Source organism: Festucalex cinctus, chromosome 12 (genome assembly GCF_051991245.1).
Source record: "Festucalex cinctus isolate MCC-2025b chromosome 12, RoL_Fcin_1.0, whole genome shotgun sequence".
In the NCBI taxonomy this organism is placed as follows: Eukaryota; Metazoa; Chordata; class Actinopteri; order Syngnathiformes; family Syngnathidae; genus Festucalex; species Festucalex cinctus.
Window position 1 is genome coordinate 13,128,287 of NC_135422.1, and position 23,846 is coordinate 13,152,132.

The following is a 23,846-nucleotide window of genomic DNA, read 5'->3' on the forward strand; positions in this document are numbered from 1 at the left end:
CGTATAGTAAGGCTTTTTTTTTTTTTTTTTTTTAAATTATATGCGAAAAACGGCGATATATTTTTAGAGGACCATGCACGACGAGTTACCTTTTCACAACACGTCGCCACTTTTCTTCAGCTGACGTGCAGGTAAACGGGCAGCAGCTAACGTGGAGACAATATTCCTTTATTGTGCACATAAACAATCAAAATTACCTAATAATGTAATTTGGGCCATGTGCCGCTAAACAAAACGCCAAGCCAAACAATTCCTCATTCCCTTTTCTGGTCTGTGTTTAACTTCCGGGTCGCAGCTAACTAAGTAGTTAAAATAATAAATGCCGTAGCGAATAACGACCCAGAGGACAAATTTGTTATTGTGTGTCGAACGGTACATCCAGAATTTAAAGTTTAAAATTTAAACATTTTAAATGACTTGTTCTCACAAACCAGTGGTCACCGTTTTTTTTTTTTTTTAATTCCTGGTATTTGTCACTGAAAAAAAAAAAAGAAAAAGAAAAAAATTCCCCAAAAAAGTCTTACTGTATACATGGTCGTTAAAAAAAAAAATGCTCATTTTGAGATGAGAAAATACAATCAAACAAAAAGCAAAACATGAGATGTCACGTCAACCATTTTAGGGATTTTTGTTTTTTTTATTAAACAAAAATATGACCCCCCCCCCCCAAAAAAAGTCATACAGGAATTATTCCACTATAATTGTCCTCTGTGCCAGCACTCTGAAAAAAATCCTCATTTGCCCCAGCAGATAACCAAATTGCTATTAAAAAAAAAAAAAAATAAAATAAAAAATAAAATCACAATTTTTCATAAAAAAAAAAAAAAAAGTCTTCAGGCATGGACAACATCATATTGACAACAAAAATGGAATTTAAATGGACTAACATTCACAAATGACATTTATTTGCGCGTGTACACGCACTGGAGTCCATCCCAGCTGACTTTGGGTGAGAGGCGGCTTCCACCACGGACTGGTTGCCAGCCAATCGCAAGACACATATAGAAAACAAAACCACTATTTCCAATTTTGAGTGTTCAATGAAGCTAACGCATGCTTTCTGGGGATACGGAAGTATCTAGAGAGAAGTTTTCTCCAGGTACTCTGGCAAACAGCACACATGAAGGCCGAAGACGCTCCCAACTTAAGTGCGGGGCAAAAGTGCCGAGAAACAAAACACGGCGTGATAGTGGGAGCGCGGAAGCCATTTTGTGGCGGGAGGGAGACAAAACGGCTCTTGAAACAGAGCCGTCTTTGGCATCCAGAAAAGATGGCGTCCTCACAGCTCCGTGTGGCTGTCTGAAAGGCACAAACAGTTGAGAGAATTATATGTTGGAAGTGTGGGGAGGAGCTTCATTTAGTAAGCCTTGTCTAATAGGAAAGAGTCAATCACTCTAAGATTGTACCTGTGCTGGGCAACTCTGCTGTTGGGTTCGTGTGTGCGACTTCTTGTTGGACGAGAGTCTGCAGCCGTTTGACTTCCTGGTCGTAGTCGCTCCACTCGGACACGATGCGCACGGCCGCCTGAAGTTTGGGCTCCTTAGTCATCGGGTTGTTACACTACAAACACACACAGGCAAAGACACATGATGAATGGAAGTTAATGTGTTAACGAGTGCGCCCTCCAGTGGCCATCAAGTGTATGACAGCCTGCTTTTTGCTTTTTCCTTCATCACAGATGATTGTTATGTCAGCTTTAGATCTGTTTTTTTGTTTGTTTTTGTTTTAATTCATGGTGTTTGTTTGTTTGTGTCTTTGTGTTGTTGTCGTGCAGTTTACCAGGTCTATTGTTTTGGCGTTTTTCTTGGAGGCGTTGTCACACCACGTCTCACACCACAACCACTCCTGAGGCAGAGACTTGATGGGCACTTGGTGGATCATGTTGTTGGGAAGATCCTTGCCAAAAAAGAAAAAAACAATAAATTAAAAGGTGTACATTTTGATTGTGATGTTACTTCCAGGATTTTAGCTGAAATTTTAAAGCTGTTTCTGACACTTTAACTGCACAAATATTTTTAACTAACGACAGTTTTTGTCATGAAGTATATATATATTTTTTAAATGTATTATTTTTAACCGTTTAACTTACAGTTTGTTTGCACAGTTTGCAGGTTGTATAACAGCCTAATAATAATAAAAAAATAATAAGGAGAAGACTTTTGGGAATCTATATTGTCAGTATCATTGCCATGAAAACAAGTGCGAGAAGACAAACAAAAGAGGAGGCGGAGACACAAAATGGAGACGTGTGTGCGTGTTGTGCACCTGATCCAGGTTGGACAGACTGTTGGGGTCCTGGCTGAGACCCTGGTACTGACCCCGCAGTCTATCCCCTGCTGCGATCTTGCGGAACTTCTTCAGGTCCACAACGTAGAGGGCGCTGGAGAGCACATGTCAGGTAGCGATCACATGTTCGTGCGTCTGTGTTTTTGTTCGGTTTGTCTGCCTTTTGTGTATTTTTCATATTTGTCTTTGTGTTCTCGTGTACCTGATGTGGTACTTGCGTCCCGCCAGGTGACTGGCCCAGTAGCCGGACTTCCAGAATCGATATCCGTCCATCTCCCGCCTGCTCTCGCAGAAAGGCGTGTAGCCGTACGGCGCCCCCTCCAGGTCAAAGTCCCGCAGCTCCTTCAGGTCGGTGCGCACGATCTGAAAGGAAAATAAATAAATAGATAAATATAATCTATAAATGTATATGGATAAATAGTGAGGACCTGATCTGCGTCCACAAAGAGGATCTTGTCGACAGCGAGCGGGAAGAGCACATCCAGGAAGAGGATCTTGTAGCCCCAGATGATTCTCTGCTTCTCCGTCTGCTGGTGTAGCCAGCGAGGCCACTTGTACTGCACCAGCTCGTACTGGAAGCCGTACTTCTTGGCCATGTGCGGGATGAACTCCTACGGGGGCGGCAAAGACGGCGAGCGGCTTTCAAGCTTAGCGTGCGATATGAAAGGCGGCCAGAGGTGGGCACGAGCCCCCACCTTGAAGGTTGGCGACAGGTAGTTCTTGAGGAACCAGAACTTGACGGGCGTGTTGGTGTTCTTCAGGACCGACAGCATCATGATCCTGAGGAAGCGCTCGTACAGGTGACCCGAGGCCACAGAGAAGATGTTGATGACGTCGTCTTTATCCTGCTTGGCCTCCTCCGTCTTCCCGCCGCCCGTGAAGCCCCTGAAATGGAGGGGGATAGTTTCAAGGTTGAGCTGAATATTTTGGCTTTTTGGGACTGCTTGGCGTACGTCAGGGGTGGGAAAACAGCCCACTCTGTTCTTAAAGTGGAAGTCAACCTTCAACATTTCTTGACAATAATGTTATATGTGACCTCACTAGTATGAAACATAACATTTTGATTACTATCACATTTGTGAAATATGAGTAATTAAGCAAAATCCATCCGTTTTGATCCATCTCAGGGGGCGGCCATTTTGCCACTTGCTGTCAACTGAAGATGACATCACAGTTGCTCATGCTCAGGTAACAACCGATCAGAGCTCACCTGTTTTCTGAAGCTGCGCTGTGATTGGTTGACCTGAGCAACTGCGATGTCATTTTCACTGGACAGCAAGTGACAAAATGGCCGCCTTCTGATACATAAAAACTGCTAGATTTTGCTGCTTAACTTTTATTCCACTAATGCAATATCAACCGGAATACTGTATATAGACTAGTGGTGCTGTATAGAACATATCAACAAACATTTGGGGGGGGGTTGACTTCCCCTTTCAATCCAGCTCATCCAGCATTTACATTTTTGTATCAATTTAGCTTTTTTCTAAACTTCATAAATGGACATTTATTTTGTATTTAAGAAATATTGTGTTAATATTAAAGAATAATGAATACATCTTTTACCGCATGTACAAATGATCTTGTTAAAAATCCCAAAGTTTTCCCTCTTCTGGTCTTACCTGGTCAGAGACTTCCAGAAGCCGGTGTCGTTCTCCTCGGCGCTGCTGTCACTCAGCAGCTCCTCGTTGATCTTGTCGGCTTTCTTCTGGACCTGATGGTCACGCACACACCACAGTGTACATGGATGAATGAGTGAATGTGATCATTCTGTGAGAAGAGACAGCGCCGGTTTAACTGCACTCAAAACTCACCTTGACTTTAATGATCCGGCTCTTGAAGTTGTTCAGGACCACGATGATGTCGTCAGAGTCTTCCGGCGAGTCCGTGCCGTCGTGACTGGAAACAGGGAAAGGCTGCACTCAGGTTGCGATCCTGCCAGATTGCAACTGCCAATTGCAAACATCTTTTTCTTTTTCTCATTTGAAACGGTCATGTTGCTAGGCTACACGTCAGCACAGCAACTGTTAGCATGTTAGCATTTTGGGTAAGCCCGACTCACAACAACTCGTACTACACATATTTAAAAATGTCTGCATCACCTGTAAATCTTATAGATCTCATCAGATCTGCCTTTCCTCATCTTCAGGTTCCAAGCACCTGGATTGGCCTTGAGCTGGAAATAACCCTGCAACAACACATTCAGTCAAAAACATTTGTGCGGTCGTGACGAGAAGCTCGCGACGCGTCCGCGTACGAGGTTTGCCATGACGATGGTGTCCACGATGACGGGCTCGGAGGCGGTGCCCAGCGTGAACTGAAGGCCGCGCGGCGGCTGGCCCGAGCTGACGTCGAAACAGTGACCCTCCAGGAGGAGGTGCTCCAGCTCGTACTGCGCCGCCACCACGTTCTCCACCTGCCGCATCGACGCACAAAAACAAGCATTCTGTGAGCCGCTGCGTAAAAATCTCAACGCCATGTCATGAACGTGACGCGACCTCCTCCAGGTAGATGTTGTCCAGGTCGTAGCGCGTGCGCACGGACTCCACCATCCAGCTCTCCGGAGTGTTGAGGTTGAGGGTGAAGAGCGGCGACTGAGGCATGTCCAGGAACTGCGCCATGGGGCCCGGAGAGAAGCTGCCGTCCGCCTGGAACGCCAGCTCCGCCTCCAGCACGTAGCGGTAAAAACTGGAGAGGACGCAGTGAAACAAATTGGCTTAAAAATTGAACAAAGGTGAGAAACGTAAAAAAATTGTGCGCTTTCATTGGTTTGTTAGTGGAGAATGTGGTCGATCACATAGTCAGACCAAACCCTAAAAAAAAAGTGCTGTTAGCGCGCACAACTTTTGTCTCCTCCAAAGTAAGCAATAAATTTATATTATTTGCAAATTAATGTTATGCTGTGTTTAGGTAGTTCTTGGAAAAGGCCACATAAGAACTTTAATTCCCACCAGAAAAGAAAACAAACACAAAAAAAAAACAGAAGGAAGAGTGTCAGTAACGAGTTTGTTGTTAGCTTGCTAATAGATAAAACTTAAGTTCAATCCTTTAAAAAAAAAAAAAAAAAAAAAAAAAAAAAAAAAAAAAAGTCAAGCCGCCATTCTGTTCCAAAGTAAGTAATGTATAAAGGTAATAAATAAATAAAGTTAAAAAAAAAATAGCAAAAATAAAAAAGTAAATCATCATAAAAATAAAACAAATAATAATAATAAAAAATAGAAGTAAACAAATTAAGGTTAAATAAATAAATGAATAAGTATGACCTGTTGTGAGCCAAATAATGCATTAAGAAAAAAATTAACAAGTGCAACTTTTTTTCTCTTTCCAAGTTAACAATGTACTTCCTTAATTAATGCCCACTGGTGTTGTCTGCTAACCAACATGATGCTAAAATGAGGGACCGAGTTGCTAGCCATACCTCTTTAGAGGCATGTCAGACAGTTTGGACTGGCAGTTCATGAAGACGCGCAGATTGACGTTGACCAGTTGCTTCAGAACCTGCGGGAAGACGACATACGGTGTTCACGAGACGTCGACAGTTGATGGGTAAAGTCCGTTACCATCAGGAAAGGAGCCAGTTTCTGAGTATCCCGCGTGACGGGATCCACCACGGCGACGACGTCAAAGTAAACATCTCCCTCCTTGGGACGGATCTTCACAGCGCTGGCGACAAGCACAAAGACGTGCTTAGATGTTGCGCAACATCAATCTGGTCCATTTCAGGGAAGTACTGTTATGTTTGTTTGCTTTTCCCTCCACAAGCTCACCTGTGGCGGTCGTCAGCAAAGCCATACTCGATGCGCGCTTCTCCTTTGGGCTGCGATGACAGCAGAGCGTCCACCTTCATTACCAGGTCGCTGGCCCTGAGAGAAAACCAGCATTAATCTATATTGAGATCATTTCAAGAGTAATACAAACAAAACAAAAGAGAAATACACCAAACAGGAAGGTTAAAACCCTAAAGACGTGATCTACCTGTCCTCCTCAATGCCAAACTGCTGCACTTTGCTTTTGATGCGCTCGCCCGACGTTTTGAGGATGATGCTCTCCAGCAGGAGGAAGTCGTCCTGGTTGAACACCTCGTCATCCTCCAGCGGGCCGATGATCTGCAGCAGGAAAAAGCAAAATGGTTAAATGAGGAACAAATCCATCCCAAAAAATAGAAGGACTCACTCGTCCGTTGCTGATGACGGCTCGCTGGCCCTTCTTCAGTTTGAGCACGTCTCGGCAGTAGGCGGCGTGGGAAAGCAGGAAGTCAAATTTGTGGCTCTCGTATGCACTCTTGAACGATGACACATCCATCCCCTGACGGAAAAATTCACAAAATATAGACTGACGACACAAGCATGAATTTTTCGTTCAGGTGAGGTGAACATAGTTTAAAATTTTATTTATTTGAACAGACTTAATTTGTTTGGAAATTAAACATATACAGATACAAGGCTGTTACTTCAGAGTTAAAGCTTTAATTCTTTAACTGACAGCACTAATAAAAATAACTAACTAACTGAAGTAGATGAATAAACTCTTTCAAATTAATTTATGGTCCATTTGCCTTTATTTTAGCACAAGTGTAACCTAAAAACAGAACTTAATTTACCAGCAATTATAATTAGAAATCAAAATATTTTTGGCAATGAAATTATTTAATTAATCATTATAAAAAAAATCATTGGCATTTTAAAAATTAGGTTAGAATTAATTCAATCATAATTAATTCATTTTGACACCATTAGTAATAATAACTAACTGAAGTAGATCAATAAACTCAAATTAATTTACGGTTAATTTGCCTTTATTTTAGCACTACTATTTCTAATCTATAAGGCCAAAATATTTATGTATAATAAATGAGACAGTTTAGTGTAATACAGATTAATTTATTTTGTTTGTTAAATATTAAACGGAAATTACATCTTTAAAAAAATTATTGCATATTAAATTAAAATTATAATACTGGGGGGGGGGGGGGGGGGGAATTCACCATCGGTTTATTTTTCTAAATCATTTATGCCTACTTGCTTAAGTAAAAATAAATGAATAAATAAATAAATCAATCAATAAATAAATAAATAAATAAATATAAAAAAAAGTCGTAAAAAAACTCGTAGGTTACGCCACTCAAAAGTCATGTTACCACCGTATTAACTTATTGCCACAACGTGTAAACAAACGAGCGAGATGAACTCACCCCAACAGCGAACTCTGTGACATCGGTTCCTTTCTGCAGTGCTGCTGCCGTTTCCTCTTTGGCCATCTTGGTGATAAAGTTCTTGGCGTTGTTGGCGGACTGCGTCTGCATGGCGGCCCAGATGGCGCGAGTCACGCGGCTCGACTCGGCGGACGGCTTGGCCGACGGGTTGCTGATCGCGCCAAGTCGCACGTTGTTACTAGTTTTCTGTTAGCGGTGAGAAACGGCACGTCAGGAGACCTGGGAAACTTGTCGTGGAAAATGGTTGTGCTTTTTTGTGTTTGTCTCTGTTCTTATTTGATGAAACAGGTCAAATAAAGAAGATGAGCCGTCATGTTGAGGATAAATGGGATAAAGTCACCATGTGTCGGATGGCATCATAGAGGAGGCGACGCCCTGAAGGTGCATCGAAGTCTCCCACCACCCAGAAGGTCACGGGCCGGATGTAGCCATCATCTGGCCAGCGGAGAAAAAAGAAAAAGTTACACAATTGGTTCACAAGATATTATTATATATAAATTTCATAGATGGGGTAAATAAATACAAAAAAATAGTTGGATGTAGATGTACTATAGATAGACCTAATTTACCTTGGGGGTAATTAAATACAACAAAAATACATACATTTTAACATATAAAACTGTTTACTTTAGTCATCTAATATTCATTAATGGTCAATATAATTATTTGAAAATGACCCTAGTGACAATAAAGCACATACAGTAATTAATTTACCAACAATTCTAATTACTATTATTTACTAAAATATTTTTGGTAATTAAATTACTTGATTAAACATCATAAAAAAATCATTCTCATTTTAAAATAAGGTTTAGAATTAATTCAATCATAATTCATTAATTTTACACATCGCTGGTGGTGGGCCAGTCAATTTCAGATTTTTTCCCATAATTTAGTGTTGTTTAGTCCACATGTGTGGATGTTATTTCTCAAAATGACTGACCAATCTAAATGGTTGAAAATGTCTTGCTTTCTTCAATGATGCAATGTTATTGGTTGAACAAAAATGCTGTTTTGGGTGTCTCCTGAAAAGTGATTATTTTACAGGTACAGGATTTTGGCCCAACGCCAGCGATATTATCAAACTTAAGTTAATGAATAACCAATTATTTAAGGTATAATTAACCAAAAGAATTAATTCACAAAAATAAAAAATAAATTAACAAAATGGCAGAGCAAATGCAATCTCTTGATATTTCAAAAGTACAGTGGGCAAGAGCGCAACAAGCCGTGGAACAACTTAACAAGTACTATCCATGTTCCCTATGTGAAGATGGAGGAAAAAGATAAAAGTTAGTTAAAAGTTGAGTACATTAGCAGGTAGGCCTAAATGGACAATGTCATGCCTAATGAGCCAATGTGCGAGCGATGATGCGCGGACGGACAAGTGGCACTACAGGGGATAATGAGGAGGTGATTACCATGCCGATTGGTGGCGGTCAGCGCTGGCGCGGGCAACATTTTAAGACGCGAGGACGGAGCGGGAGAGGAAGCGGAGGAGAAGGAAAGAGGAGGAGACTACATGAGGAGCATTCGGGCTTGAAGGTGACTGAATCGTCTTCACTGGGGCGGTTCTCAAACGCCACTAAAAAGTCCCCTTTTAAAGTGCTGACCTTTCTTGGTCATGTAATTGATGCTGTTGGCCACAGCCGTGCTCTTCTCCCGTGTGTCCAGAGTGGAGAAGCGAGCGTAATCGTCCACAAAATGGTTGTCTAGGGAGAAGTGGGGAGAAGAAAAGAAAAAAAAAAAGGCAGGACATTACGTTGGTGGTTTTGCAAGCGGCTCCCTGATGACACTGAGGGACGATTATTGAAAATGGACTCACTGGTGTCGGAGAGGTCCAGGTATGTTCTGGCAGTGGACAGCACTCGGGAGTTGATGCGAGGGACCACGTTGGGCTGGTTCATGATGAAGTCAACAACGTCGTGATCGGTGCCCAGCTCGCCCTACACAAATGAACATCAATTATTATGAATTAGAAAAGGTGTTAAAAAAAACACACATTCCCTTGGCACCAACATTCAATTCAACTTTCTTCCAAACTAGAAAACTAATTCTTTTCTTCCTTTGTTGTCAGCCAATCAGCAACGGGCGCAGTCCCCTGACTGTTAGCTCAGCATTCGATCTCATTAGTTTACTGCAAGTCAGCACATCGGAGATTAAAACAAGTCATTAGGAGACATCATTAGCAAACAGCGTCTCAATTACAAGGTTGCAACTGCCAACTGTCTTACAGAATAACCGGGATTAAAGCACCTGTACTCAAATGTGCACCTACTATGTTCAACGCTGAAACATACTCAAAGAGTTATTCGGTGAATTAATTCTTTAAGAATGATCATCTATTTTGAGATACGAGACAAAATCCTACTTATGCATTTTGGAAATTGATTTATAACATTTTTTTTTGCTATGGCGTCAGCGGTTTTTAAGAATTTTCAAAGATCTGAAGGAACCCTAACGATACAGTCCTTGTATGTGCTCCAACTGACCAGGTAGACGGCCCTCTGGTAGAAGGAGGTGGTCTCCAGGATCTTCTGCATGGTGATGGTCTCCAGTTCGTCTGGCTCCAGGTGCTCGCGCTGGTACGGTATTCCGTTGTACATGACCACCGGTAATGGGCCCACCCCCGTCTGCTCATAGTACGCCCGTCCTTCCTGCAAACATGCACACAAATAGCAAATTAGCAAACTAGCAAACTGGATTTTATTATGAAGAAAATCATCGTCTCACCTTTCTGTTGTTGTCGTAGTTGGAATCCGGTCCCAGGACGCTGCTGACCTCCACGTAGGGGAACCGCTTCTCCAGAACTTTAACCACATTGGCGACGGTCAGTCGGCCACCCGGAGGGACATGGTTGAACATCTTGAGGACGACATCAAAACAGAACAAGATGAGGTGATAACAACGCGATCGTGTCTCACGGTCAGAGGATCGGACTCACTGAGATGACCGCCTCGAAAGCGTTGTGGCTATCCACTTCATCGCTGATGTAGTTGTAAGTCCGCAGCAGGGCCACGCCCGCGTCCTGCATTCCGTCTATGTTGTCTTCGTCCGACACCACGAATACAAGCCCGATCCTACAAAACACACACACAGGCTATGTTAAGTTTCTTATCGGGATACGGAGTGTACGATACTTGACTAAACTCAGAAATTGATTTTCATATAAATTGATGCCAAAAGGCCTGGTCGTGTGGTGCTCATATCTCTAAAATGTCATTGTAATTATAGAGGAATAAATATTACACTTTCCATTTTGGATAATAAATGAATCATAAACTTGTTCCATTTCATTCCATATACACTTCATAATCTACTAAAATTTTGTCTTGAACGTTTTTAATAATTAAAGCATGGTAATAAGTATGGCATTTATATTAATATAAGGATATAAATGAAATATATTCTCATTCCAGGGAATAGGGACTGAGCCCTGCCACAAATATTGGAAAAATAATTTATGTCCCTCTGACACGGTATATAATTGCGTATATAAACCAAACCGCTACTTTTCAGAAAGTATTATCAGGCTTCTCCACACACTTTAATATGGTTAGGCTACAAGATGGTGACCACTGACCATGTACTGCTTTTCTATGAAACAGGACTTTGACGCCATCTTAAGCCACGTCAAAAATAGCACAAAATATAGAAAAGGGGAGTTTTTCCGCAACCCAATGGAAGACATGGCTCCCCCCAAAAAAATCTACAAAAATGTGAATAGGCAGGGGGGACATTTTATTAAGAAAAGAAAGAAAGAAAAAAAAAAATCAATCAATGTTGTTTGGTTGACTAAAACCAATGACCTGAGTGGGATGTTGTTTGAATAGAACATCTCTGCAACACTTAGCAGCTCCACAGCGTTCTCCTGAGTCGGATCCAGAATGATCACCTACACATACGCACACCCACAACAAAATTCAGTGTTAAGATTGGATTCACTCCAGCTTTGTTCGTCGTCGGCGTCCTACCAGATTGTGGAAGTTCTTGCGGATCTGCCTGATCACTCCCGGGAAGGTGGGTCTGAGCAACTCTTGAACATTATATGGCCACGAGCTGTAGCGATGGTCTGTCTCTAAGTTGTTAATCCACTAAAAACACAAATGACAACATGTACACACGCGCTTGCGTTATCTGCGGAGCGCTTGATGTCGGCCGGCCCTTACGCTGATGGCGGGGTTGCGGATGTCGACGGCGTAGTCTGAGTCCGACGGCTGCACGTTGAGCTTGAGGATGTCGTGGATGTACGGCGTGTCGATGAGCAGCGAACGCAGACCGTCCATCACTTGCGCCTCGCTGCGCAGCACCTCAAACACACTACCAAACATGGGACAGTTCAGAGAGAGAAAGGGGGATGCAAAATGTCTTTGCATTAAAGTTTCTTTCTCGAACATATATATTTTTTCTCCTTTGAAAAAAAAGAGACAATTTTTTCCATCTTTGCATTGATAGGAATTTTCCTGTAAACACAATCTAAAGTGTCCTCTCATTATAAGTTCGGACAGTGACGGATCTGTTTTAAAGTGAGAAACGGTGGAGGTAGTGGTTAACACATCTGCCTCACAGTTAAGAGGTTTCGGGTTTGAGTCTCTGTTTTCGGCTTTCGTGGGCCCCCATTCCAAAAACATGCATCTTAGGTTCACTAGACACACTCATTTGTAAACCCAGCGCAAACAGATAGCTACATGGGATAAAACTGCTGGTTTCTTTGGTAACTAATGATGTGTGAATACCTGAAGATGTCTTGTGAGTCCAGATCGATGTGCAGCCCGTTGATGAACAGGGCCGAGTCACCCGGATGCAGCCCCAGCGTTCCTTTGAAGAACTGAAAGACAAGGAAATCACTAAATAAAGTAACGTGCGTTTACACGGAATCCCACTGTCAAATCCAACTTTTATTTTCAGACTGGGCGATATGGTCAAAAAATAACATTTGGATTTTTTTAAGTCATTCAATCATGTGAGAAATTAAAATACAGCAGAATCCAACAATCAACACAAGCACTGTCAGCTTTGCTCGAGAGTCCGTTAGTTGAGAAATTCCAACCCTGAGTTAAACAAGCTAATTACTGCCTGCGTGACATTGCTGGAAGTTAGTGCCTGCCGCCAGTTAAATCTCATTAGGGAGAGACGACGCCGCCAGTTTCATCAAAATTGCGAGTGCCTCAATTACAACCGGACGCGTGAGCACAAATATTGTGCGTCCTGCTCAAACAGCGTGTTGACAGAGAAAATGTCATCGCGGGTAAACGTGTCCACACTTCTTCAAATAATAAACCCTTCATAAAAGTGGAGGCAGGCAGTCCTACTTTTGAGATATTTCCCCTTGGAGTCGAAAGAGAAGGTATTGCAGAGGTCCTGTGCAATAATGGTTTGTATGAGACATTTTTTTTTTTTCACTGGCCTGGATCTGTTGCGTTCAAACACATCAGTCAAATGTTAATTTTGTCTGACATTCCATAACATTTGGAATCAATGTCAACATCTGACACTTAAACATTCAAATTAAGGCAGTAATTTCTTTCTCAATCGCTCTGCTTTGGTTAAATGAGAAGGAAGATTTGTTTATTAGTGGTGCAAACATGGTGACAACACAAGAGACATTTGTAAAATTTGGCCTCCATAGGCAGACTTTTTGAAACAGCTTTCAAGTGGCCAGTGGCAGGCTGTCGGTGAGAGGAAGTGGTACCTTCTGGTTTTCGGCGATTTCTTTGCGTATCTCAGCGCTGACCACCGTTTTGGTGATGGACCTACGAGGGGGAGTAAGGGTGCACATTAGAAGAAAATATTTTTATAGGACATAAATGTAAAAATATCAAATCAAAAACACTAAGTTCAGCAGTAACTGAGCATGATGATGTATTTTTATGCCACTGTGCATAAAAACCTTTATTGAACCTTAAAAGGTGGTATGTTGGTACAGTCGTAAACCGAGACAAAACATTAAACATTCCTTTAACTTCCAAGCAGGCGATTGCGTTGTGTGTGTGCTTATTCTTTACCTGGCCTTGGTGGGGAAGTTTTGACTGAGGTCCTTCATGACATTAAGGGCATCCACAGCTGGAGCAGCCAGGATGCGAGCGGCTGTCTGGAAACTCAGGTCTGGAAAAGAAGCCGTGCAAAAGGTAGAGAGAGGGGAAAAAAATAACCTATTTTAAAGTTGCTCATTTTTATTCCTTAAAGTTCCTCAAATCACATCCGCCTGTCTAACTGACCCATTCAGTTAGACGTGCCATCATAGACAAAAACTGATAAGCACAGTTGAACTCTGTTACTAACCAAAACAGCAGCACCAAGTGAGGCTTGTAAAGGGTCATTTGTTTGAACTGTAGTGTTGTGACTTGGAGAATTTTCACAATATTTAAGATTTTGGACTATGTTGAAATGATTCGCATTCCAGTACACACTGTCATTGGCAGACTTTTTTTGTTGTCGGAAGAGGCGGACACTTTTTTTGCTCTGCACCCTCCCTTCTCAATTCCAAGCTTGCCATCTTCGTCCTGTGCGGTCTTTCATCAACCATTTCTTCGCGTCCTGCTCTGTTCCAAAAGTTAACCATGGAATTTGTCAGCTGGACTGTCGGATCAGTCGACAGAATTTTCTCGACGAGAAGAGCAGTCACGGGGGAGCTTTCTTGCCCCTCAGGGACATTTCCTGCTGGCTACACCTTAGACTCCGGGAACAAGTGGAGAACGGTGTGCCTATCCATTTTGTCTGTGGAGGATGTGGAAGACATCTACGTTATCGGAATCTTGATAACAGGTGTCCTGCTGATTGCAGCCGGCGGGTACCTGATTTATCGGAAAATTCAACCGACCGCTGCAGCGTCATCAGCAAAGTTAAACCTGCCCGTCTTTGTGGATGGCGTGTGGCGAGAGATCAACACTCCAACTCATGCGACCAGAGAACTCAATCGCAAGATGGATGTGATGCTTGAGGTCCTTCGCAAGATGGCTGCCACTGAGAAGAAGTTGGTGTCTCGTCTTGAGGAAAATGATTGCTATGTTGCCTAATTGGAGCCCCGAATGAGTCTTCGGCTGCAAGACTGGAGGCCAGACCAAATTGTTGTCGGCCTGCTCCCAAAATCATGTTATCTGGACTTTTCCCCGAGATCAAGAACTACGGCTGGACGCTTATCCTGTTTTGACTCTCGGTGTTCTAATATGAAGGACACTGACATCGCATGCACACTCACAAACATACACATTCCTGTTTTTCAACGCTCCTGTTGTTGCCTAAATCTCCCCCCGGCGAAGGTCACCAGTTGTTGCCATCTTGTTTCATTTCCTCATTCCAACATCTCGGAGCACTCACTGAGCGGAGACCGACAAGGCCTTTCCGTCCTGTCACCCGCTGTTTGATCGTTGTGTTTCATGTTGTTTTCAGCCTGTTAAGCCTAATTTTGTTGCTTTGTACCTGTGCAATGACAATAAACTTGATTCTGATGTGATTGCTTTTGTAGCAAGTCTGTGGCGTGTGTATTGTTTCTTACCAGTTTGCCGCATCTCACTATAAATGTCCTTTTTAAGTTGAACCAATGTGACTGTTACTATTGTTTAAAGAGATACTTAACTCTGAGTCATTTTCAGCAGTATAAAGTTCATATTTTCCCCCAAATTAATTTGATAACTCAATTATTTTTTCATGTCTTTAAAAACACATTTTTCCACTTGCTTTCGGCTGAAGATGACATCACACGTACTAAGGAAATAAGTAACGACCAATCACGGCTCACCTGTTTTCTGGGTTTAGTCAGCAAACTTAGCCATGATTTGTTGTTACCCGTTTCCTCAGCACAGGTGATGTCATTTCAGTTGACAGCTAGTGGCAAAATGATTTTTTAAAGGTCTAAATTGCTCATTAAAAATAATGACGTGATCACATTAATTCTAGACAAAATATTATCTTCTTAGCGCTAACCGGCAACGGCAGGGTTGCAGATAAAGACCCAATGCCCACATGACACTTTGAAAGCGCTGCTCACCCGCTTCAGTCAAAACAACCCGAGCGGCTTTGCGGAGGCACTGACCAAGCATCCCGGAACGCATACAAATTGGAGAAAGTTGAAAGAAATTGTGAAAGTAGATTATTTAAAGGATGCTATCAAATGTTAATCAATGCGGCTTTAATGCTGCAGTGGACTCGTATCTCCTCAATTATATGAAGTCCTGACAATCAACCTCGCTTTATTGATTAGACTGTCCGTGGATGTGTTGCGAATGGCTGCATGATGACACAAAGCCACACTAGTATACAAATTTAAACTCCTCTTTGCATTAATTTCTCTCAGTTGATTGTTTTTACTGCATTAATGAAAATGTTTGTTCAACTGTACTTAATTTGTTTTCGATAACTGTAATAACCTTGGTTCACTCGTTACTAGTTTACTAGCCAGTTACTTCTATTAATTATCACATTATCAATGCAACTGTCTAAAAACCAGCATACAGAGATGTGCTTTATTGAGGTGAATGAACAACCGAGTGTTTTACGACAGAGACGTGCGATTTCTCCACTGCCAGTGAAAGTCAACATTTGTCAACTTTGTCTACAAACTAATGGACGCAGAGCAGCCGCGCCTCCTCGGGGGGTATTTACAGCATTGTAAAATTGATTCCCTTAAAATGAAAGTGGCAGATATAATGCCGGCAGGTGCTAAACTGGAAGCTGAATGTTTCATTCCTGCCACCTGCTTGGTGACTGTTCCTTAAGGTTCGGTGCACTTTTCTAACCTTTGTTTGGATATGATGACTTCTTTTCAAAACATTTGTTGTTGATTTCATTTTGCAATCTCACAAGGTCAAACACCATGCATGCTTTGAATGGGAAGTGACCAAGCTGGATCTTTTGGAATCATTGTCAGGAAAAACAACGCTAAAACCAAAGAAAAGCAATGTGCATGAATGATTGAGTCACCTTGAGTGGGCTGCTGTTTTTTGGGGTAAGTGTTGCTAAAATAGATGCAAAAGCTAAGAAAAACCTATGTCTACTTTGAATTAGTCACCCCTTTTCTGGAGTGCCACAAAACGACGACAACGAAACCGCCAAAGAAAAATCAATCCACACTTTGAGTACAAGTCACCTGTTGCAGTTGTCTGCTTACTAATTTCAAGGTAACCGTGGTTTTTAGGTCAGTTTCAAAACCTCATGAACGTATTAACTTCCTTTTTTTCCCCTCAGCCCTTTCTGTACGCAAGAAACTTCTGCTCTTGTTGAAAAACATGTCTCTTTTGGGAATTTTTTAGGTACCGCGGCTTGGTAGAGAAAGGATATTATGTGAGATGTGCTTATGTGAGGTGGCTGCTGGAGAAGACAATACTACCAATATTATATCATGCTTAAAAAAAAAACACTCATCACTTATCAACAAATTCAAAGTAATGTTAACATATTAGTATAACAATGCCTTAAAGCGAACATTTGCAACTTGCTACGAGAGTTCGTGCAGGGTGGTGGCCTCAGGATTTTCCATAGTTAGAAGTAGACAAAGTATCGTGTGAACACCATTTTGAATACAGTGTTGCAAAAACATCCAAAGAACCCAAAAGAGGAGTATATACTTTGAGTATATACTTTCATAAGTTACACTGGATGTTGGAACGAGACCCACCTTGCATTTCCCAAACTTTGAGCGGCGCCATTTCATTGGTGCTTTCCACTAAATGTTTCCTCAGTTCCTTCAGCTGTTCTTTCAGTTCGGGGTAGAGTGTCCTGGAGACACACAATGCCTTTGATAATATGTTCTTACTCTGTGGTGAGGAGCCACATAGCGACGAGTGTTTGGCTCACTTGAGTCGGCCAAAAAGGAACCCTTGGACCTCGTCCACCGGATCGTCCTCTCTGATCATTGTGGCGTTCCCATCTGCCCCTAAAATAACATTATATTAACTAACTGTCCTGGATGTACATATACCATTGGGGTGTTGTTTTGTGTGTGCGCGTACCTTGGACTTGAGTGTCATCCTTCGCCTTGTACTCCTGGTTTTTGATAGCCAACTCCACGCCATAGCCGGAGAGAGAGACCCTGTTTGTGTTCGGATTCTACCAGGAAGGATATATACGTAAACAGTTAAGAACGGTCATCTGTTATCACTGAATTTTCCTAAACTGGCAATGCTGCATAAAAAAAAAAACATAATTCACTGCAGAAGTAGCAGCACAATGGCCATTCAAATGAAGCAAAAAAGCCACTTTTGCATTGTCATTGTTTTGATTTACAGGAAAAGTCGCGAAACAAACTAAACTTGTATTTCAAGGCACCATTATACATGTTAAAATGATCTGTGAAAGATCAGCCCTCTCTGGCCTCATCTTTTTTACTTTGATCCGCAAGAAACAATCAAACCTGAGGAAAAACAACCAATCAGATGGAGAGGAGATGATTGCAACCAGAGATTGATAATTTCTTTCACAGTTCATTTTAATCATGTACTCCCAAGGTCAAATCATAATGACAACTTTAACCAATCCTGACAAAAATAAACTTTTTGAAAATTGCCAACTCCCCCTTCAAGAATGTCAATGACAATTTAAGATATTAAACTGAATGGCACAAAAGATGTCTATTTCAAGATTAGATACAAATACAGCCCAGAGGGAATGACAGATGAGAAACCTACAGCAACATAATGACGCAGCACGTAAGTTGCCAGGCCTTCGCCGACTTTATCCACGCCAGCCAGGTGAAGTTCCCGGAAATTTGCTTTCCCCAGCTCTGCGTACAGGATGACGACGGGAGCGTCCGACTTTGATCCGGGATATTTATGGTCGCCTTTGAAAAGATAAGGCTTCGGCCTGGGGCGGAGACAGCACATGCAATTATTATCAGGAGTCTTGGCGCTTAAATTCATTTCGGTTTGTCGTTACCTTCCCGACGCTGTTTTCAGGAGTGCTTCCAACGTGTCGGGATCACACGTCTTCTCTCCATGGACGCTAAAAAAGGCTGAACAGCCGGCAGGAGGAGGCTCATTGGACGCAATCTAGACGCACAGCGGGATCATTAAATGCTGGCTAAAATACAATCACAACAACAACACCAAAAAAGAAGTTCCATTGCTGATACCTGCTGGAAGGAGTGCACTGTTGCCGAGTAGGCTCTGAGGGACAGGGCGAACTTGAGCATGTTCACTTGGACAGAGCTGAGCAAGGTGCTCGCTTTCTGCACTATCAGCTCGTAATACGCCTGGTCGGTGTCGCCTGGAGAACGAGAAGTAAACAAGGCACTTAGCTAATTTTTACATCACAGCATCATCAGACAAAAAGTCGACATAATAAAGCTTGAAAAATTGACATTTTGTTAAAGTCAAGTCATTTTCTTTTCTTTTCACTAATATGTTCTATGTGCCTCACTTAGGAATGGGCAATATTAGATTCTGACAGTATTGGAATAGTAAACAAAAATGCCATGTATTAAAATTACAGATCTAAATTGTCTTTTTTTAAATATTCAGTTAAATAAAATGTTTTTTTCCACTGATTACAATCGATTTTATTTAAACTAAATATAGAATATAGGTACATTAAAGGCACGGTCTTCCGTTTTCACTCAGGAAAATGCACTATATAAATACAGGATTTTTACCCATGAACTCCTTATCAATCGACACCTCTGGGCTTCTGTTAATGTGTGGTGGTGATTTTTTCCTAAAACCTCACCTCCCCAGCCTTTTTTTTTTTTGAGTCACACAAGCTTACATGTGTTAGTGAGTGGAAAAAATAAATAAATAAAATCTGTGCTTGCTGTCAAGTTGCCGCGGGAGTGACATCATGCAGCCGACAAATTCGCCCGGCCCCGTCTGCGACCCGCCCCCCGCTCTGCGATTGGCTGGAGGGGTAAACAATTGTCTGTTCACAGAAACGTCCCGCTGTTGACAAAACAAACAGACAATGGCAAAATACAGGGTGGGGAGGTGGGGGGCTAGGAAAAAATCACCACCTCACATTAACAGAAGCCCAGAGGTGTCGATTGAGAAGGAGTTCATGAGTAAAAACTAGTGTTGTTCCGATGCTGATACTGCATTAATACAGTGGTATCGGTATCGGTGAGTACTCACAAGTAACATGCTGATACCATTAATTCCACCATTAATATAGGATTTTGGATGCAGCATCTTGTGTCTTGCTCATGCATGACATTCACTGGTATGTGACATGTTCACTGCATGCCGATCTAAGATATCCTATTGGTCCTTGAATGCTCTGAACCAATAGCAGGTCAGCTTATTCATGTTGAGGGAAAAAAAACCTTAAGCATCGGTATGGTATCGGTATCGTCCGATACTGCAAAACTGGGTATCGTATCAGGGGCCAAAAAACGGTAGCGGAACAACACTAGTAAAAATCTTGTATTTATATAGCGCATTTTCCTGAGTGAAAACGGAAGACCGTGCCTTTAAGATAAAATAATGAAACATCATTTTTAAGAACAGTCCAGTCACCATCACTGGTGAGCTACGTCTTGTCAAAAGTGAAAAGAAATCCTCATGCCGGCGAGGGACAGTTAGTTGTAACAGTAATTTGAAACAATGACATTTTAAAACCACAGTAAACCGTCAAACCGATAACCGGCCCATACTCTGTCAGTGGAATAATAATTAATCCGATTAATCCAACTGTTTTTACCAATCTGAAAGAATGCAGCCATTTTGATATTTGACAGCCACCTGCTGTCGAGAGAAATTGACATCAAAAAGCCGTGGGTTCTTATTGCTTGCATCAGATCTCACCTGTTTTCTAGATTTGGCCACCTTCACTATAATAGAAAATATTCTCTCAAGTGAATTGCTTTAGCTCACCATCATCATTTTCTATGTTCTGACTGGCTTCGACAAAGTCCCAGAACTTCTCCTGGCTCTCCTCTGCCAAGAACTCACTGAATAAGATGACGCAAAACAAATTTGCAATGGGCTTTAGAGTGAACATTAAAATACGCATTTTAAATGCGGTGTGTGTACGTTTTTTTGTTTTTTTTCACCTGGCTTCTAGCAGTAGAGGTGTGTCGGCCCACTTGGCCGTGAGGGTGGTGGTGACAGCCTTGGAGTCGGCCCCACCCCCGGAAACAGCGGCATTCGGCAACAACAGTGAGATCCACAGAAGCCACATCGTCCAGCCTGCACCTGGCACGAGACATTTGAGGAAACTTGAGGGCATGAACAGGAGAGAGCAAGATCATCAACATCGCTTGCAATTAATGGCTAACCAATTGCTCAAATTCAGATCGATATCGCAATTTAGTAGTAGAATGCAATTAGAATGTTCTTTAAGAGTCAGACTCTGTATGACAACATTTTGTGTGACTACATTTATTCTAACAGGATGTCGTGTGGGTGCATCAACAGCTTCGCTTGTAAACAGAAAGACGCTACGGCTTCTAACCAATAGGAGCTCTCAGCGTGGCCCCTTAGTCCAATGAGCGCACAGCTTGTTCGTTCTGTCACTGCTTTTATGCTGTCACATTATTCGCGTCAATTCGTTGAAAGACACAAGCATCACATAACTAATGAACACCAACCACAAGCGTCATACATTGTTGTTACAGAGAAACCAATGGCGGCGAGTTCACAACAGCTGGAATACAAAAGCTAGCCGCAGGAGCTAGCTAGCTCTCTCAGCTAACAGTAAAGCATAATTTAAACCGTTTTCGTCTGTACGCAGCGCTATTAAGACGAGATATACATTTCCCAATATAACCAGGAGGTAGACAATGGTTTGTATGTAAAAGTATCGCTTTATTCTCCTTACCGAAGCCGGCTTCGTAGCTTCCTGGAATCATGATTTACCGGAGAGTAGGTAGGGTCCTTGTCAGGGGAGGATTTAGGTAGCCAATACATTAGCCTGATCAAAAACGAGCTGAAGAGAAAAAAAAAAAAAAAATGACTCCGCCATTCCCCTTCAAAACAAAAAGAGACGCGCTCTAAAAAAAATAAAAAAAATAAAATAAGGGAAATATAACAAATAAAGCCGTGACACAAAACCATTAAGCATTATGCCAACTGCATGCCTCTCAAAACTACAAGAGTGTTTTTTTGCTTTTGTTTTTTTTAATTCAGGTATTTTCTTCAGGCTTATGGCACGTCCGCCAAGTGACAATTTTTTCTTATTAATAGTGAGTGAGTGTGTGTGTGGGTGTGTGTGTGCGATTGTGTGTTCACTAAACAATTAATTTATAACATAACACAATACTCTATAACAATAAATAATTAACAAATCATACAAAGTTTTGAAAGTGTTTGCAATGTAACGTTTTGTTTTTTAAATTAAATACAAAAACTAATTAATTAATTAATTAACCTCCAGTTTAATTCATTCCGTGACCAGGGTCGTAACTCAGTTTACTCGTATATTAAATCAATTCCCAATTGAAATTGAACTGAAGTTCAATTAATGTGTTGCAAAACCCACCAGATTTTCAACGCCTTTAATGAACAAAAATACCACTGAATTGTATAGTACATAATAAAAGAGAATACAAAGATATACAGTTTTCATAAATTTATTATATTTGTATATTATTTGTACATTGGGACAATCTATAGTCACTTAAAGTGCGCTGTAACTTCCGAAGTGGTGACATCAATAACATGGTTACAGAGGCTGTGAAAGGCCTTTAATGTTAGTCATCTGCATTTCCTAAATACTCTGTTATTGTATGACTAATTTATACTCCGTGTAAAGTACTTTCCTAGGCCTATGCGACTTATACAACAGGCACAAGTGAGAAGACATCATGGCTCTTTGCGTTTTTCTTTCCCATTTCCTTGCTCTGTGGCCTAAATTAAATTGGACAAGAGATCCTCCAGAGGGAGCGGTTACAGTCTGTGATTCAACATTTTGTGAAAAGCGGGCGACATTAATTATCCTGTCGCAGTTGACCTTCACTTTTAAAGTACATGTGCAGCCACCTTTTTACACGCAATACAATCAGATAGATCCACGTTCAAGGACTGGCTGCAGTGTCCTCACAAGTCAGTTAGCACAAGGTGTAATTAAGCATGATGTAGAAAGCACGCACACACGCTCGCCCTGCAGGGACCTGTCAACGAGGTCATGAATTACGGGAGATGGCTGTCATCTTTCAAATGGCGCACCGTTGGTGACGTGGGATATTGGGGGTCTTCTCCTGCTCCCACCACCCTTTTGCGGGCACGTCAGCCATTTTAGAGGTTGAAAGCCTCAACGGGGGACCCGCCAACGACCTCAATTAAAGCTCCATTAATATGAAGGCGTCACGTCGTTTCGCGCCGGTTCCTGCTAATTAAAAAAACGTGCTGGACCAGTTTAATGGGGGTCATCTTGGGGTCCCCCTGTCATGAAGCTGCAAAATACCTGATGAACCAAAAACATCAAATAAAAAAGCTGGTAGTTAGCTTTTGTTTCAACCCCCCAAAAACACACTTTTATTTTGCTTTTGTATACGTGACTTGAACTTGACCCTGTATTCTATCTTGCATGTCAACATTTATGTTGTGGCACTCACAAATCATCACCATCACTCATATTACCTTGAACAAGAAGACATAAAAAATGAAATGAAATATTTGGAAATATTTGTACATTGTGGGAAGGATAAATATATCATTCACGTTTCTGCAATGGGGTGCAAAAATGTTTACCCACAGACTGGTTAAAAGTTAGCATAGCGCAGTAAGGGTTAGCTAACTGCATTTAGCAAGGCTAAGCTTTGTTCCGCTTGGCTTGCCATTTTTCCAATATGTCAGAATATGACTCATGAATTAAGACATGTATGACAGCTGTTGTAATTGTGTATAGATGCCAGATGATGGCAGCCAAGCACAATAAACCAAGACAATCATGACATGTCAAAACCGAGCTTCAAGCTAGCATGTACACAATCACAAACCTATGTTACACATGATACACATTACATGAACAACTGAGTTTGAGCATTAAACTCATGTTTGGGCTTTTAATAACAATTAAAAATGTTAGCAAACTCGACTACACCGGCGATTAGTAGCTGCTTCGGGGGCGAATCAGAATTGTGAACACACAGCAGTGACTTAACAGCAACAACACAAAGTTTCCAGTATGTTTGCTTTGGCCTGAGTTCAAAAACAGCAAATAGTTGAAATTTTCTTTGAATAATGATGATAGGCCCCTCTCTCCCAAAACATAAATATGAAAATATGTGAAAAATGTATTTGAAAAAAATACACAAACACACTAAATCAAACTCCGTTTGTGTTTAAGCATTTGTTGTTTAAGAGTTATAAAACGGCCACATAGATGCATAATTTTCTTAGTCACTTTATCTATATTATTGGCGCAACAAGCTTAAATTTTGCTTGGAGGAGGTGTACGTCAGCTGCAGGATGCGAATTCATCT

General features: G+C 41.6%; 1 protein-coding gene and 1 long non-coding RNA gene across 4 annotated transcripts; one reads left to right on the forward strand and one right to left on the reverse strand.

The window, feature by feature from the left end:
• Positions 1-609: 609 nt before the first annotated feature.
• uggt1 (UDP-glucose glycoprotein glucosyltransferase 1) lies at positions 610-21,370 on the reverse strand. Of its 3 annotated transcripts, XM_077538385.1 has the most exons (40): positions 21,242-21,370; positions 20,475-20,616; positions 20,296-20,372; positions 18,564-18,697; positions 18,368-18,480; positions 18,121-18,295; positions 17,446-17,542; positions 17,291-17,369; positions 17,112-17,212; positions 13,504-13,603; positions 13,191-13,251; positions 12,235-12,326; positions 11,668-11,818; positions 11,473-11,592; positions 11,308-11,393; positions 10,443-10,578; positions 10,232-10,363; positions 9,991-10,155; positions 9,324-9,444; positions 9,112-9,210; positions 8,920-8,943; positions 7,839-7,933; positions 7,478-7,684; positions 6,460-6,591; positions 6,262-6,392; positions 6,054-6,149; positions 5,847-5,949; positions 5,705-5,784; positions 4,785-4,974; positions 4,544-4,702; positions 4,389-4,474; positions 4,101-4,185; positions 3,909-4,000; positions 2,982-3,171; positions 2,715-2,897; positions 2,489-2,649; positions 2,266-2,380; positions 1,780-1,896; positions 1,407-1,560; positions 610-1,299 (listed from the first exon to the last, which is right to left on the reverse strand). In XM_077538385.1, exons 1-40 carry the CDS (start codon positions 21,270-21,272, stop codon positions 1,280-1,282), a joined length of 4,632 nt encoding a protein of 1,543 aa, XP_077394511.1. In that variant the 5' UTR covers positions 21,273-21,370; the 3' UTR covers positions 610-1,279. The 3 variants fall into 3 exon arrangements, with proteins under 3 accessions (XP_077394511.1, XP_077394510.1, XP_077394512.1); XM_077538384.1 differs by lacking the exon at positions 21,242-21,370 and having other exon boundaries at positions 20,475-20,812; XM_077538386.1 differs by lacking the exons at positions 8,920-8,943; positions 21,242-21,370 and having other exon boundaries at positions 20,475-20,811.
• LOC144031332 (uncharacterized) lies at positions 843-7,213 on the forward strand. Its single transcript, XR_013287498.1, has 3 exons — positions 843-2,398; positions 2,515-2,634; positions 2,708-7,213. It is a non-coding gene; the product is annotated as an uncharacterized LOC144031332 (long non-coding RNA).
• Positions 21,371-23,846: the final 2,476 nt, after the last annotated feature.

Coding starts and splice junctions, on each gene's coding strand:
- uggt1 (XM_077538384.1), bottom strand. CDS start 20,650: ATGCCCTCAAGTTTCCTCAAATGTCTCGTGCCAGGTGCAGGCTGGACG. Junction 5,950..6,053: donor TTTGCTGACGACCGCCACAG/GTGAGCTTGTGG, acceptor GCTTGTCGCCAG/CGCTGTGAAGATCCGTCCCA. Junction 4,975..5,704: donor TCTGACATGCCTCTAAAGAG/GTATGGCTAGCA, acceptor CGTCCTCTCCAG/TTTTTACCGCTACGTGCTGG.